We start from the raw sequence: 15,930 nt of genomic DNA on the forward strand, positions 1-15,930 counted from the left end.
AAGATTTTTGCAACTAAAGATGTAACTGCCATATGGCTAGGCAAGTGTACCCCTGGAGGTTTATCTATGTTCACACAAAAAGCTGTGCCCAAATGTTCACAGCAACTTTATGTGTAATACCCAAAAACCAGAATCGGCCCAGATGTCCTTCAACGCGCGAATGTTTAAACAAACTTGGGTACATAGTGCCACGGAACATCATTCAGCAGGAGAAAAGTAAGGAGCTATTGACACACACACAGAAAACTGATGAATCTCCAGAGAATTATGCTGAGCGAAAAAAGCCAAACCCCAAAAGTTATCTACTGTGTGATTCCATGTATATGCATTCTTGAAATGACAAAATTACAGAAATAGAGATTAGTGACTGTCAGTGGTTGGGGGGTGTGTTAGGGTGACCATACAGGGGAACATGAGGGAATCTTGTGGGATGAAATTGTTCTGTATCTTGACTATGCCAGGATCCTGGTCGTGATATTTTACTATAGTTTTGCAAGACGTTACTGTTGGAGGGAACTGGGTAAAGAATGCCTGGGATTCTGATGGTTGTGTAGCTGTCTGTGAGACTATGGTTCTCTCAAAATAAAGTTAAAGAATAAAACAAAAATGGACTTTTACAGAGTTGGCAAGCATGTAAAATACTTGTGCCATGATATTAAGGAAAAAAACATCGTGAAAAAAGGAAGATGAAAAATTCCACATACAGTTTAATCATGAGTATGTAAAAAAGCCTTCAACCACCTGGACCCAGAAAATAAAAGGCAGGGAAGGCACAAAACCACAGTCAGCAGTGAGTATTTACAGGTGGTGGTTTATGGGTGATGTTTTTTAAGTACACTTTCTTAGTGCTTTCTTAATTTTCTATTATAAGTGTTAGCCCCAGGTGATGGCTTTAAAATACGTCCATAAATTTTTTGATATTTTCCCCTTTAAGACTGGGAGCTCAATTCCCTCCCCTTGAGTGTGCAACTTAGTGACCTGCTTCAATAAATGGAATAAAACGGAGGTGACCATGAGCAGCTTCACACGCTAGGTCTTAAGAGGTGCTGTGGCTTCCATCTTGCATGCCCACCTCTGTCTTTCTCATTATCTCTCGTGAGTCACTGGCTCTGAGGGAAGCAGCTCCTATGCCAGGAGGATGCTCAAGAAGCCCCGTGCAGAGTCCACATGGTGTGGAAGTGAGGACTCCTGCCAATAACTGTGTGATTGAACCACTGGCCTTCGTCTGACCTCGTGGGAGACCCTGGGCCAGAACCACCATTTCAGTTGCTCTCAAATTCCAGACTCACAGAAACTGTGGCATAATAAATGTTTATTGTTTTACGCTGCTAAATTTCGGAGCAATTTGTTGTGCAGCAACAGGTAATACCCCCCACAACAAAGATTAAAATTAAAAAAAAAAAAAACCCAAATTCTACCTAAATCTGGCTGTAAAGGAAAGATTAACAAGGAACAGGTCCAAAAGAAACCTCAGGTGCCTCATCTCAGAGACTCAGTTCATTTTGATGCACAAACCCCTCTTGGGACCCTGCTGGCCCAAATGTGAGTGGCAGGTACAGGGCTGGTCACATAGGAGGGGAGCCCCAAGACAAGTAACTGGAAACAGGGCAGACTCAGGAGTGTCACAGGCCACACTCAAAGGACTTAGGGAGTTGGAGAAGGGCTCCTGCCCACAGGCAGTGGCTACAGAAGAAAATAAGGGGAGGCCAGGGGAGGCATTGAGGGTCTGCGAGCACAGGCGACCTCGGAAAGACACATCCGAGGGAATCCATGCATCGAGGCAGGGGTTTCTAGAATTGGCTGCTGCCACAACACGAGAACTCTGTGACCATTCGGGCATCTGATGTGAACTGGGTTTTACCAGGCCTGAAACACCCAGGGGGGTTCAGGGTACTGTTTACTCTTTTGCCTTAAAAGAGGACTGTGTTTTTGTCAATGTGTTTAAGTTTGAATCTGGGCTCCAGCAAAGGGCAATTACCAATGAGAATAAGCTATGGGAGGATCACCTGGCCCACATACTTCTGATGCCATTCAGAAGACCCGCCTGCTTTCCTGGCACCCATGGGAACTGCTCACTGGAGAGGGGCTGCTGGTGGCTCCATCTGACCGGGCAACACAGAGGTTTCAGTCACATCTCTGCCCTTGGGTGGTGATTCTCATAACACCCACCGATAGACTTTACTATTCTGCTCCCACGACAGGGATGAGCTTATCCAGGCCGGGCGCCCAGGCCAGCATGGAAGGCAGGAGCAGGCTACGGCTTCCTCCTGTTTGGGCCCTTTCCTCCTGCAGCAGCAAGCGGGAGCCCCCAAGTGGAGGGCTCCGTCACTGTCAGCCACCACACTGCTCCTTCCCGCCAGCAGGTGGTGCTGATTTCCTGCCGGGAAGCGAGTCGGGCGGGGCCCACCAGTGCTCCCTTAGCTGGGCGGAGAGCCCGCCGGCTTTGCAGAGGACAATGGCTGCCTGTCACTAAGCCGATATCTGCGCCTCCCAGGCGGAAACACGAGCCTGTGTTGGGATGGAACACAGGCAGGGAGCCAGGAGGGAGAAGGGCAGGGAACGCAAATGAGAAAGGCCCGGCACCCACTTCAAGAAGAGGCTGCGTGTTTTTCTTCTCTTTTCCCCACCTGTTCCTCACTTTGCCCTCAATGCTTGCACGAAAGCTGAGATACTCAAATACAGGCATACCTCGTTGTATTATGCTTCGCTTTATTGTGCTTGACAGATGCTGCATTTTTTACAAACTGAAGACAAGACCCGACCTCCGCCCCAGCAAAAAGATTACCACTCGCTTTACTGTGGTGGCCTGGAACCAAACCCACAATATCTCTGAGGTATGCCTGTAATTAAGTGACATGAGGGAGGTGTTAGCAACGCTAGGGTGGCAATCATATGCAACATATAAATGAACCAAATTAACACATTGTACACCTTTAACTTATATAATGTTATATGTCAACGTATCTCCATTTAAAAAAAATAATAAAGTAACATAGTAAAAAAGGAAACTGGAAAAGAAAGGGAAATGTTCTGAGGCTCCCTCCCACTGCCTCCAGGGCCAGGCTGGGCCCCAGGTCCCAGGATGTCCTCTGCATTGGCCTGCAGCCCTGCCTGTGGCCTGAGCTGTACCTTTCACCAGTGAGGGTGGAGCAGATGCCAGCTGGTCCCAGTCTAGGCCCACCTGCACACTCTGCCCGGGGCCACAGCTCAGAGTCTCTCACTCACTGTAGTTCAGGTCTGACATGAATCGACACTTTGTTGAAATATGATAGAAAGGAATTACCAGGAAAGTGAAAGGAAGACATACAAAATAAGAGCCTGGGCTTTTTAGGATGAGGCTCACTCCCCGTTTCTGGGTTCCTCTGGACATTATGGCTTGAGGCTGCCTTGCTGACCACTGTCCCAGGGACAGGCCGCCTCCCCAAGGTCACATGGACACCACTGACTCTCCACCTGACAGGGTTGGGTCAGCCCAGGCCATTGGGAGAGCTCTATTGGCATTTTCTATCAGCCTCGGGAAACCCACTCCCACGTCACCATGGGGCGATGTCGCCTGAGGCAGAAAAGCAAGAGTGAAACCCAGAGCACCTCAGTTGGTGTCCTCCATGTAAAATGGGATACGTGTCATTCATTCCCTGGCTGTTCTGAAGCCCAGTGAGTGGCTGCCGCGCTCCCCCCCCCCACCCCCACCCCCGACTTCATGTTGGGAGTGCTATCCTCTACATCTTGATCCTGTCATCCTATCATGAGCACGCATATCCGGCGCTGCCCCTTCACAGCCATCAGCCATGTGCTGCCATAACCGTCCTTCCACCAGCAGAACGGGAAAGGAGATGGAAATCAAGTGAGCCTGGCCTTCTCCCACATTGGTGCTCCCCGGCGGCCTATCCCTTGTCTGGCTGGCAAGCCTGTCTCTGGCTAAGTCTGGGGCCCCAAGAGGGAGAACTCACAGGTCACAGGGGCCTTCTCCTTCTCCTCTTCCTCATTGTCTTCCTCCTCCTGCCTGGGCAACTTCTTGAATTCAGAAAGGTCCATCTGCAGCAGCTGGGAAACTGCCTCATGGGCTAGAGATGAGGCAAGTGGTGGCGGAGCGTTCCTGGGATGGGAACAAGAAATGAGCTGGAGACGGCTTCTCGGCAGAAGCCAATGCCCCAGTGCCTGTCCAAACCCTCTAGAGCAGCGGTTCTCAACCTGTGGGTCGCGACCCCTTTGGGGGTCGAACGACCCTTTCACAGGGGTCGCCAGGTACTCGTATGTGGGCGTATCTGCATGTGGGCCTGGAGACGGATAGAGGAGCGGTGTCTCGATTCCTAAGACCATCGAAAATCTGTGTTTTCCGATGGTCTTAGGCAACCCCTGTGAAAGGTTGAGAACCGCTGCTCCAGAGGGAGACCTCGGGCCCCCTCCACCCAGGGAGGCCCTTTAGGAGGTAGCGATAATTACTTACACTCCAACATGGGGTCTCGATGAGACCTCTGGTCCATGGGGAGCTGGATGGATGTCCATTTACTAGGGCCTGCACTACACCAGACGAGTGCTAGGGCTGGTGGGGAGGGGGTGTCACAGATGCGTGAGCTGTGTACACTGCCTTGGTGGCCAGGCCAAATAAACTGCCTAACGTCCAGCCAGATGACAGCATTTGGTCACCAATACTGGCTGGGGACCCCTGGGGGTTGGGGAGTCTTATGGGTTGATTGTGTCCCCCCACATTCATATGTTGAAGTTCTAACCCCCACTGCCTCAGAATGTGACCTTATTTGGAAATAGAGTGGTTACAGATGTAATTAGTTAAGAATAGGTCACTCTGGAGTAGGGTGATCCCCTAATCCAGTAACACTGGTGTCCTTATCAAAAGGGGAAACTCAGACACAGACACATGCAGGGAGAACAGTGATGAAGGATGAGGGCAGAGACTGGAATGATGAGCCTACAAGCCAAGGGCGGCCAACAACCACCAGTGGGAACCAGCCCTGCTGACACCTTGATCTTGGACTTCCAGCCTCCAGAACCCTCGGACAATACATTTGTGTTGTTTAAGGCACCCAGTCTGAGGTCCTTCATCATAGCCACCCCAAGAAACAAATCTAGGGAGCGTGGTCCCCTGGGTTGCGTCTGAAAGGTTGGGCTGTGCACGGCCATGGGGTTCCCTGCCCATCAGGGCAGTTGGTACAAGGGAACGCTGGAAGGAGGGGGGCAGGTGTCAGGGCAATGGGGAGCCATGGCCTTGGTGTGTTTTGAAGAGGGATGTGACATGATGGGATTGGTCTCTTTGGCCTTGCTATGGAGGATGGATTGAAGAGTAAATGCTGCAGGGAGGCCCAGGCCTGAGCAGAACACGGCCTGGTGGTGGACAAGAGGGGACAGAGCAGGTGCTGGGCAGGAGATCGGATGGGTTCCATGTCTACAGCGAGTCTCAGGTTCTGCTGAGGTCTAGAGGTCTGGGGCTGGTGGGCATGTGGTCTGGACTGAAGATGGGGCCTTGGAATGAATGGGGGTGGGGGCTGTAGCTCAAAGATGCTCGCCCGGGCAGAGAGTAGCCTGTGGGGCTGGGAGCAGCTGCAAAAGTGGGATGACTCTAGAGACAGCCGGGGAGGAACGATTCCAGGGAGCGAGACTTGGCTGAGTGCTTTGAAGGCCACAGATACGCAGAACAGAGCTGGGGGTCAGCGTGGACAGATGTGGGAAAGCAAATGGAGGGAAGAAACAGGAGCTTCTAGGAAGTCCTGGGGATAGAGAGTCTGAGGCCAACAGAGGAGGACTGAGTGAATATCTGAGTGAATATCCGAAAGGGCCACACATGCACTTTTCCATGGGCGCCCAGGCCTGCCTGCCCGGCTCAGGGGCTGGCTCCCACACCACGTCCCTGAGAAGCTCTCCCTGGCTCCCCCAGCAGTAGGGGTCAGTCCTTCCCCCACCCCCGCTGCCCCTTCAGCCTCTAGGATGCATCCTGACCCCAGAATTTGCCTCCCCACCAGTGGGAGCCCCTCGCAGGCCAGAGGACATGCATTCACCCCCATGTGCCTTTCACTGAGGGTGGGGCCAAGGCCCAGGGCAGGTGGCCAGTAATTCTCTGCTGGACTCACACACTTAGCTTCACCCTGAGGGCAAGGACCTCCCAAAAGCCCGGAGGACGGGTCATGTCCCTTTGGGGCTGGACATTTGTGGTGTCTATAGATGATCCTAGGGATATACGGGGATGAATGAGAGGGTGACTCAGCAAAGAAACCTCTGGGGAACTGTCTTTGAAAAACAACCAGCCAAGACATGAGAAATGAGTTCCTCTGCCATTTGGGGATTTCCTGCCATTCGCTGGGTTTCCCTTTTTCACAGGAGAGAGAGAGAAGGGGTATCTGTTCTCCTTGCTCCTGGTGAGGTCGAGCTTTGTGGCTTCCTGCAGGCCCTCTGAAGCCCCGCCACTGAGGCCACTAAGGGCAGAGAAGCAGCTTCCGGCAGTGGGGACCCACACAATGCCTGGCTGTGGGCCACAGGCTTGCTTTCTGGCTGCCCCTCCCACCTCATCCAGGGGTCCCGCCCAATACACCCACAAGGCACTCAGGCCCTTTATCACTGGGGCTTCTAATGTGGCCAGAAGATGCTGCGGTAAGTGGGATAAGATGAGTGTGCATGACCCAGGGAGCCGAGAAACCCTCTAGTCCCGCCCACCTTGGGGGTTTTCATGGAGTTTCCAGTTTAGCAGCAAAGATGAAAACCCACGTAAATAATACAGTATAAGGTGTGCACTGCTCGGAGACCTGAGATGTGACATGGAACTGCTAACAAGGGGAAAGACAAGACATAAATCATCACACCCTTGAACTCAGTGATGTGACTTCCAGTCTCGTAAAAGATACATACCATTATGATCTGAAAAATCTCCGTGGACCACCATGCTCGGGCCCCTTACACCCAAGAGCCCTCAAGCTCCAGCTCCAGAGACAGGAGCCCACCCAGTCGGAAGGTGTGCGAGTGGGGTACTCCTGATAGTCAAATGCAGTGCAGAATATCTGAGTGAATATCCGACTCTACCTAGGAAAGAACTACTAGAAAAGGATGAAAGTAACTGAAAGTAAACCCAGTAAGATGGCTGAAAAATGTAAGACTTTAAAATAACTCCATTTTAAGATGCTTTAAGGTGGAGTCACAGCGGGGGCCTAAAGTGGCTAGGGGGGCTCTGCAGAGGCCTGTGCCACCCCCTCCTGGTCTCTCCTGCCACTAATGATCTCAGGCCTGTTTGTGTTGTCCTGCTAATTGACGAGTGCCCATTTAACACCTGAGCCCAGGGCCTGCAGGCCTCCTCCCACCCTCCCACCCTCTCAGACTCATCTGCTGCCAGGGCCTCAGAGTCCTGCTCCACCTCAAACAAGTCCTGCTCTTCCCTACATTTAGTTTGAGTCACCTGCCCTCCCTCATAAAACTCACTCCCCCCAAGACCCTGTGCCCCACAATCCCTTCAACTGACCTGTGACTCCTCTAGCTCAGGCCCCACCCTGGGCAGGAGGGTGGTCACCTGCTCCTGTCCAGCCTCCCTCCTCTTCCTCATCCCCTCCCAGTTCCACTCCTGTGAAGCAAAACCAGCCCCACTATTCTGGCCCCCACCCCTCACACATCCCTTCTGTGCACCCTCTCCTCCCCCGACAGGGGTACCAGTCCTCCCGGGCCTGCCTGTCTTCCCACAGCCCATGAGCCTCCATGGCAGGCCCAGTGGCTGCTGGAAGGATAGACCGAGTGGCCCAGGGCCCTTGACTTTCCTTCTCCCCTCTGAGAGCTGCTGCTATGCCCGGCCAGCTCCGTCTCCTCCCATTTTTTGTGTTTTTGGCCCTGCGGCCGGCAGAGCTCTAAGAGTCCTCCTTGCCCTCTTCTCCCCCTCCCCCCAGCACCCATCCAGCACCCCTGATATGGCGTTGTCAGGCCCTAGGCCCACTCTGCTCTACCTGCCTCTAAAATATTCCCTCAAAGCAGAACAAGCCGGCGACCCTTTCTGCACATGTCACACCCTGAGGGATATGGTCACTGGGCGTTTCTTCCTGAGCTCTGTGGGGCCATGTGGGATGCTGGGATGGATGTGGCCCTGGAGCAGGTCCACAACCAGCAGCCTTTGTGCTCAGTGAAATAGTTTCCCACGCTACAGCTGCACAGGCAAGAGAGAGTCAGTGACTCTGCTGGGGCCTCAGGGTCCTTCCAAGCAGGCCCTCCGGGTGTGTAGGGATGGAGCTGATCGGCTGCACAGGACACACACCGAGGCCAGGGGTGTGTCCTGATTTTAGGGGTGATGCAGTAACTAGGAACTATGGGTGTGGCCCCTCAGAGAAGGATGAGGTTCACATGGATGCCGCATGGCCCTTCAGCCCACACGCCACGAGCCTCCCTATGTGTGCGTGGCTGGCAGGCACACGACTTTCTATCTCCCTCAAAATCTGCTAAGCTGATTGTGCCCCCTCTCTGCGTCTCAGCTTCTTCGCCTGTGAAATAGGGAAAGCACCACCAACTCTTGGGTCATGGTGGCTGGGGGGTGTGGTGGGCAGCATGGCTTGCATGCTGGGCATATGGCCAGGCCCTGCCCTGCCCCAATATTGAGGTCTTGGCCAGTCTCCTAACCCACCTGGCCTCTGCCTCCCCGTCTGTAAAACTGGACAGCAACAGAACCCACTGCTTAGCACCTCTTATGGGTTGAATTGTGTTCCCTAGAAAGATATGTTGTAATCCTAACCTGCAGTGGCTCAGGATGTGGCCTTGTTTGGAATGAGGGTCTTTGCAGGTATAAGATGAAGTCATATAGGAGGAGGGTGGGCCCCGTATCCGATAGGACTGGCATCCTTACAAGAAGAGAAGAGATACAGGCAGGAGAGATGCCATGTGAAGACAGATAATGGGAGGACGCCATGTGACAACAATTGGAGTGGTGCGTCTCTAGGCCAATGCACACTAAGGACTGCTAATGATACCAGAAGCTAAGAGAAGGGCCTGCAACAGATTCTCCATGACAACCTTTGTTGGAGAGCATGGCCCTGCTTACACATTGATCTCTGACTTCCAGCCCCAGAGCTGAGACAATACATTTCTGTTGCTCTAAGCCACCAGCCTGTGGTGCTTTGTTACAGCCACCCTGTCATGGGAATTCACTTAGGGAACATAATCGGCACAGGGCTAGACATGTAGGATAAATGCCAGGGTCAAGGGTCAAGGTCAGCACATGGCACATAGCATGCGCCATGCTTGTGTCCCGTGCTGTCCCCTTCCAGTGGGTGCACAGCCTACCTGCTGTTCAGGAAGCCCACTGCCAGCTCGGCCAGCTCGCCCTCTACCTCCTCCTGGCTCAGCACTGTTCCTGGGGTCTTCCATGGCAAAGGGCTCTCCGGGCTCAGCGGGGCTGGAAAGTCATGGAGGAATGCGTCCAAGAAGCCAGGGGCCTCCTCTGCCATCTGGTTGCTCTGCTGTGAGGCTCCAGAGGCCATGCCCAGAGCATCCCGGGGCAGGGCCTGCTGCTGGGGTTCCAGTCAGGCTTTACTCTGGGGAGAGATGTGAGAATCAGCAAAAACACAAGGCGCTCAGTGCCCAGCTCTGGGGTCACTGCCCTGCTCTGGGGTCACAGTGCCCTTGCCCTGCAGTGCTGAGTCCCCGGCACCTGTTCTCTCCTGCACCTTCAACCACCGCATGGCAGGGGCTGCACCAAGCCTAGGGCTCACGGCAGAAGGGCAGGACTGCCTGGCCTAACACACAATTCAGGAGGCCCAAGTAATCAGGAGGGGCAACCCTGGTGTCCTAATGCAGGTCTGAAAGGAGACAAAGGGGAGCCTAGACAAGTGGCTTCAGGGGACAGAGCCAGGAGCAGCGGTTGCATGGATGTCTTAAAGGAGGAGGAAGGCGTATTCCTGGCAGAGATGGCCAGAGTGGCCAGCGGTGGGCAGAAGAGGGAACCAGGACCAGGCCACTGAGGTAGATGAATGTGGCAGGTGAAGGGGTTCAACCTGACCTGGGACCTTGGCAGCCAGGAGGTGAGGAAGTGATACCACTTCCTCACTGTGAGCCTAGACGTGGTGCCCAGAGGGGAGAAGAAACACCTATTGGGGGAAAGAGGAGGGTCTGGACGGGACAGCGGCAAGGCTCACATGCAGGACAGGGCTGGCCCTGGGTTGTTTCAGAGACAGACTAGAGGAGGAGCAGGAAGGGCTCCCTAGAGGCTGTGGGGCATCTGAGTGTGGGCAGGGGGGAAGCAGAGGGTTAACCCAGGATAGTCAGGGGCATTCGGAATGTGGTCAAGCCTATTAAGTCCTCTCTGACAGGAGGAGTCCAGAGCCTCCTAAGGCCCAGCTGGAGGACAGGCACTGTGGACGGCACAGGTCACTGACCTTACTGCCCCAGGCATAGCTCCAGACTTGAGGGCTCGTCCTCCCCGCAACCGTAGGAAGGCAGAGTGCTTACTAACTGCCAGGCCCTGTGTATTACCCAAAACACCCCTGGGAGCCAAGATGAGCCCCCATTTCACAGATGGGAACACTGAGGCTTAGAGGGGAGCAGCTCTTTGCCTGAGAATGGACAAAGGGATACAGGAAGGTTTCTGGAGCTCAAGCTTGTCATCCCCCCCCCCCACACCCCACTCCTCTCACACCTGGAAAGTGTCACTCACCCCCATCCTCCACACAAGGTGGGCCTCCAGCTCCCCTCCCCCAGCTCAGGACCCCTGATGGACTGCCAGTCCAACCTCTCCACCTCTGTTAGTATGCTGGTCAAAGCAAAGTCTGTGAGACACCCCGATGGCCCACTGGATTCCCACCTCCCACTCACAGCCTTCCAGACCTAACCGGTCCCATAATGTCTTCCCTCCATTCCCCCTTCAGGATTAGCCTCCGCGCCCCACTCTTTCCCAATCCCACTCAGGGGCTGCAGCCCAGCCGTCTCGAGGCCCCACTTTCTAACACACACACCTGGGTACGTCACCTCCCCGCCACCTGCTCAGCCCCTTCCTCTTGTTCTCTCCATAGCATCCAGGCTGGGAAACTTTCTTCAGGAACGAACCCCATAAGTTTACATCCCAGGAAAATCAACAGTGTTTCCTGATGGTAACAAATTGACTCGAGAGTCTAAACAGTACTCCAAGTTCCAGGAGGAGAACGGCCCATCCCCTTCCTGAGGCCTTCTACGTTCTGATGAGTGAATGGAGAGGGCAGGACCACAGAAGAGAATCTTCTGGAATCATCAGTCTTATCTACAGACCACATCTGCAAACTGCCAAAGGGCAGCTGTGGGCAGAGGTTTGAAGTTGGAGGCTGAAGGCAGCTCACAGCCCACTGAAGAACACAGCTGGGGGAAGGGCTGTCCTTGTCAAGAACTAACTTAGTACAAGTCTTCTGGAAGAATAAAGATGGAAAACGTAAGAAGAGATGGGGTAACGAGGAGAGGGAAGAGAATTAAATGTCTAATCAGAGAAGGATTCAGAGGGCAAAGGGCAAACAGTAGTCAATTAAAAAAGCACAAAACCGCTCTTCTTCCAAAGACAGGAATCGAGAGTTAATTTTTAAAAGTAGACACACAGAAATAATATAGAAATGGGGTCACTTGTGATGAAAGGTTACGGGAACAGACTTCATTTTATTGTTATCCTTCCATGTACTTACCATTGGAAGAGAATACAATGCAGCCCTGGGCTACAAAGGCAAACAGGTAAAAAGGTCAAGAATGTAAAATAAAGAAGGGAGACCAAGACGTGCACAGGACAGACAACTGCATTATAACCACCAGGTAAGACTGTGAGATGGAGAGATCAGGAAGGGCCAGGAGTTCCAAGGGGGAGGTGAGGGTCAGCTGGGGAGGAAGCCGGCCAGGCGGCACCAGCTCCCGAAGACACAAGAATCAAGCCAATGAAAACAACAAGGGAGTGAGAATTTCCCAGCAGGCTTGGATACTCTTGGGCAGAGAAAGAGGCCTCCTCTGCTTTCCCCTCCTCTGCATTCAAACCTCTCGGGCCTCCTGTTGCTTAGAGGAGAGAAATGTGAGTAATGCAGAGCTGTCCCAAGCAACAGTGGGTGCCCTGGGGTTGGGAAATGCTGAGTCCAGAAACACGCTCCCCAAGCACTGAAATCTTGGCCTCGTGTACATGTGTGATTAGGATCCAATGAGAGGACAGTGTACTCACCAACCTCCCCAGAGTGCACAGGAGGGCCCCAGTTTGAGAATCCTGGCTCAGAGCATAAGGCACAGAGTTCAAGGTCCCTCACATTTAACCTCATTTGCTGGTGGTGACACTGCTCAACAATTTGGAATGCAGGAGCCTCCTTCTCACCTCCCGGCCTTAGGATGCTGTTTCCTATGTCTGGGGACCCCTTGTTTCCTGTGAGCCCATTTCCCTAGGGGTTGGGGGCCCCTCCTCTCTGCACTGCAGCACTGCAGGCACTGGTCTCTGCCATGTTCCTCACCGTGCAGGGCACTGCAGTCATGTGCCCTGCGCCTACCACCCCAGGCCCAGGATCTGGCATGGGCCTGAACGTGCTGAGGACCCAGAGGGAGGGGGCAAGGCAGCACAGGTGTGACAGTGCTTGTGTGCAAGCTCTGTCTGCATCCTGTGGGCTGGCTTACATCAGGGCCTGCGCTAGTCTCCCACCTTCACTAGACACGCGGGTGGTCCAGAGCTACCCTGCCTGCTGAGGACAAACCAGGCTTGTTTCTGCATTACCTGGAGGGGGCGAGGGACGAGGAGAAGAACCAGGACATGGCTTCCATTCTCTGAAGCCCAGCTGGTTTGTGACACACAAGTAATTTCCTTCCCTGCCCTTCCTTTTTTTTTTTTTAAACAAACTCCTGACTCTGTGATGGAGCCATACGGATATGAGCAAAACAATCCTTGCCCTTAGGAGCCTGGGGCCTAGAGATAAAGGCACAAAGGCTGAGGGAGGGAGGAATTCCTAACCCAAAGGGGGACCCAGGGGCAGCCCTGGGAGTGCTGTGGCCCTGAGTTCTCACAGGACCAACTGAGAAGACAGAGTTTCAGGAGCAATGCAGTGGCCAGCAGGTAGGCAGCAGGACCAGAGAGCACAGGTGAGGCGAAGCTGAGCCTGGTGCAGGAGTGTCCCAACTGGGAATGCTGGTGAAGGGCTCAAGAGGAGACTCGTGCATGAGTCTGTGCAAATCATCAAGGACCTGGGGTGGACATGAGAGGGATACTGGGCTCCGAGGCCCCACTGCCACCTGCTTGACTAGTCTGGCTAAACGTGGCCTCCACATCCTCTCGGCTCCTGGAATGACACCCCTCTGCACAGTTCATCAGGTTCATGCCTAGCTCCTAACTGTGATGGAAACCCCATCCATTCTGTATCAGTCACCAAACCCAAATGTGGCCTCTCTCACGGGCCCTGTCTTTCATTTCTGTGCCCACTGCCCTGGCACAGCCCCTTACCTCCATGCTCCTGTGCATTGCTGGTGGCATTCTGTTTTGCCCTGAGACCTCTCTGATTCAAGCTCTGCTGAAATCATCACACCTTTGGGGTCCAGCCCTCTGTCTTCCATGGCTCTAGGCACTTTTGCTGGCACCTGACTTGTAAAAAATCCATTTTTTTCTCCACTTAAAATATTTATTTTCCTCTAGTTTACTAGTTTTGACTCATAAGCTCAACTAACGCATATTTGTACAACTGCATTTGTCTCAGTCTGGACAAAATGCTTGTTGAGTCTTGCTTACTTCAGGATCCGAGTAAAGAAAAAAAATAGCAATCCTTAGAAAAGGAAACTGTATCATTATTACAAAATGCATTCGCTGTTAAAATTTTTTTCTACAAATAGAGAATCTTATTTCTTTATTCATTAATAAGCACTGGGAAGTTTGTAAATCCTTCCAGATCTCTTTCTACATACATATTTTTTTTTAATTTATGGTAAAATATACATAAGCTACAATTTACCATTCTACCCATTTTTAAGTGTATTGTTCCATAGCATTAAACACAGTCACGTTGTTGTGGAACCACCACTTTTTACAGGCTGACTTTCTCACTAGATTACAAGTTCCCCGAGGTCAGGGAGCCCACCCCTGTCCTCTCAGGCATATGGCCTTTGTGTATGGCAACTGGCAAGTGTAATGGCAGAGTGAAGTGCCAGCTTCCTTCCACCACCATCAGTGGGTGGTGTGGGCTGAGATGTGCAGCCTGAGGCCTGGAACCTTCAAAGAGGAAGCAAAGACACTGTGGAGCATGATGGGCAGCAGAGAAAGGTTTTTAAAGATGGGGTTGGCTTTGGGAGCTATCTCAAAGGAATTCTACAAATGAATTTGTGTGGAGGTTTACAGCTTTCAAAGTAGTATTCCTTTTGTCTACCTCTCACAACTATGCAAAGAAGTACAAGCTACTAGTTACACAGTAGATAAAGAAATAAGCTCAGGGACAGTAAACAACTTGCCTAAGGTCACAAAGATAGGAAAGGGCAAAGCCGGCCTCAGATCCAGAAGGGGTCTTCAGATGCTTTTATCAGTTCCAACTTGATTGCAGAAGGAAAAGAATGAAATCTGACAATAGGCCGGATATGAGCACAAAGACCAGAAGTGAGCTGGAGATGACCTCAGAGTGCAGGCCTCACAGACTGTCTCCCATGGTGGGAGCGCAGCTTGGCCCACAGAACTTGCCCCAGGGGACGCCATGAGGATATGTGTCATTCAGGACATGTGTCCAGCTAGGTGGAAGGCTTCAAGGGAGGAGTCCATCACCATTCATTAGGCCCTTGCCCCAGGGGATGCCATGAGGATATGTGTCACTCAGGACATGTGTCCAGCTGGGTGGAAGGCTTCAAGGGAGGAGTCCATCACCATTCATTAGGCCCCACGATGTGCTAGGCCCTGCATTAAAATCCCTACAATCAGGTGCCATTTCTCCCTATTACACAGAGAGGTTAAGGGGTTTGCTTGAGGTCACACAGCTGCAGTGGTGGAGCCCATGGCCTCCTTGCCTGAGGTACTATCACATGTCCCGCTAAAGCTGCTGCAGCCCAAGCACTTGCTTTAACGAAAACATTCACCTTAAATATATTTGGGGAAGGGCCAAGGGTTGGAGCAGGCCAGGGGTGAGGGCATTCCGGCAGAGATGCAGTCCTGCAAAAGTGCAGGGGCTGGTGGGGTAAGGGTCAGGGCAGTTGGCCGAGCCAGATGCTTCAGACCCCGAGCAAATGGGGCGCGTCACCACTCAGTACCCCATTCTGCTTCAGGGCCCTAAGTTCCCACCTGGCCTTGGCCGGCCACACCCCCGCTGGGCCAAAACCCCCCTACCCCAGTTTTGTACCCTTGGCTTCCTAGCCCCCCAATTCCCCGCCTCAGGTTCCTCAGGACCCCAGCTGATCCCTTGGCTATTCAGCCTCCCCATCTGACCCGGAACCCCTTGAATCTCCCCATCTTGGCCTCCCTGTCACCGCAGCCCCCATATTCCGCCTCCTCGGGATCCTCAGCGCCCCGTTTTGCCCCTGCACACCTCGGGCCCTCACCTGAGCCCCACCCCGGAGCCGACAGCCCCCCGGTCCTGCGCCCCGGGCTTCCTCACCCGCAGGTCCCCGTGGGCCTTACCTGACACTCCGCCACTCGGCGACCCTGGAGCGGCTCCCAGTCGACCCCGCCCACTTCCCGTCCCCAGCCGCGGCGGGAGGCGCGCAGGCGCAGTCGGACCCCGGGCGGGCGAGGCCGGGCCTCTGCTGCCCCCTGGCGGCCTCAGGACCCGTGACTGTGGCCCTTTCATTTCTAGTGGAGAATAGCTGCGCTCCGCCTGGAGGGTCGCGGTGCACACGCGGCCCTCGTCCTGGGTTGTGGAGCTGCTCACTGGCGACTTGCTTCACTTCTCAGCTTTGGGTGGGTAGGTAGTTGAGGAAACGCAATCCTTATCTTGCAGCACCCAGAAATTAAGCAATTTGTGCAGTCAACAGCCATTTAGTGGCAGAACAGGGATACACACCCAGACTGTCCACCAT

General features: G+C 53.3%; 1 protein-coding gene across 3 annotated transcripts in view; it reads right to left on the reverse strand.

Moving 5' to 3' along the window:
* The window catches only part of PPM1F (protein phosphatase, Mg2+/Mn2+ dependent 1F), a 27,414-nt gene extending 11,796 nt beyond the window's left edge, over positions 1–15,618 (reverse strand). The window contains exons 1-3 of one of the 3 annotated variants that reach the window (XM_019665439.1): positions 15,533–15,618; positions 9,256–9,506; positions 3,951–4,096 (exon numbers count right to left, since the gene is read on the reverse strand). In XM_019665439.1, the coding sequence (XP_019520984.1) occupies positions 3,951–4,096; positions 9,256–9,452 (343 nt within the window). In that variant the 5' untranslated portion in view covers positions 9,453–9,506; positions 15,533–15,618. Of the gene's footprint in view, positions 1–3,950; positions 4,097–9,255; positions 9,507–10,922; positions 11,122–15,453; positions 15,507–15,532 lie in introns of those variants that run through there. The other 2 variants (XM_019665440.1, XM_019665438.1) reach the window with 2 other exon arrangements.
* Positions 15,619–15,930: the final 312 nt, after the last annotated feature.

The sequence above is a fragment of the Hipposideros armiger genome, unplaced genomic scaffold (genome assembly GCF_001890085.2).
Source record: "Hipposideros armiger isolate ML-2016 unplaced genomic scaffold, ASM189008v1 scaffold_443, whole genome shotgun sequence".
In the NCBI taxonomy this organism is placed as follows: Eukaryota; Metazoa; Chordata; class Mammalia; order Chiroptera; family Hipposideridae; genus Hipposideros; species Hipposideros armiger.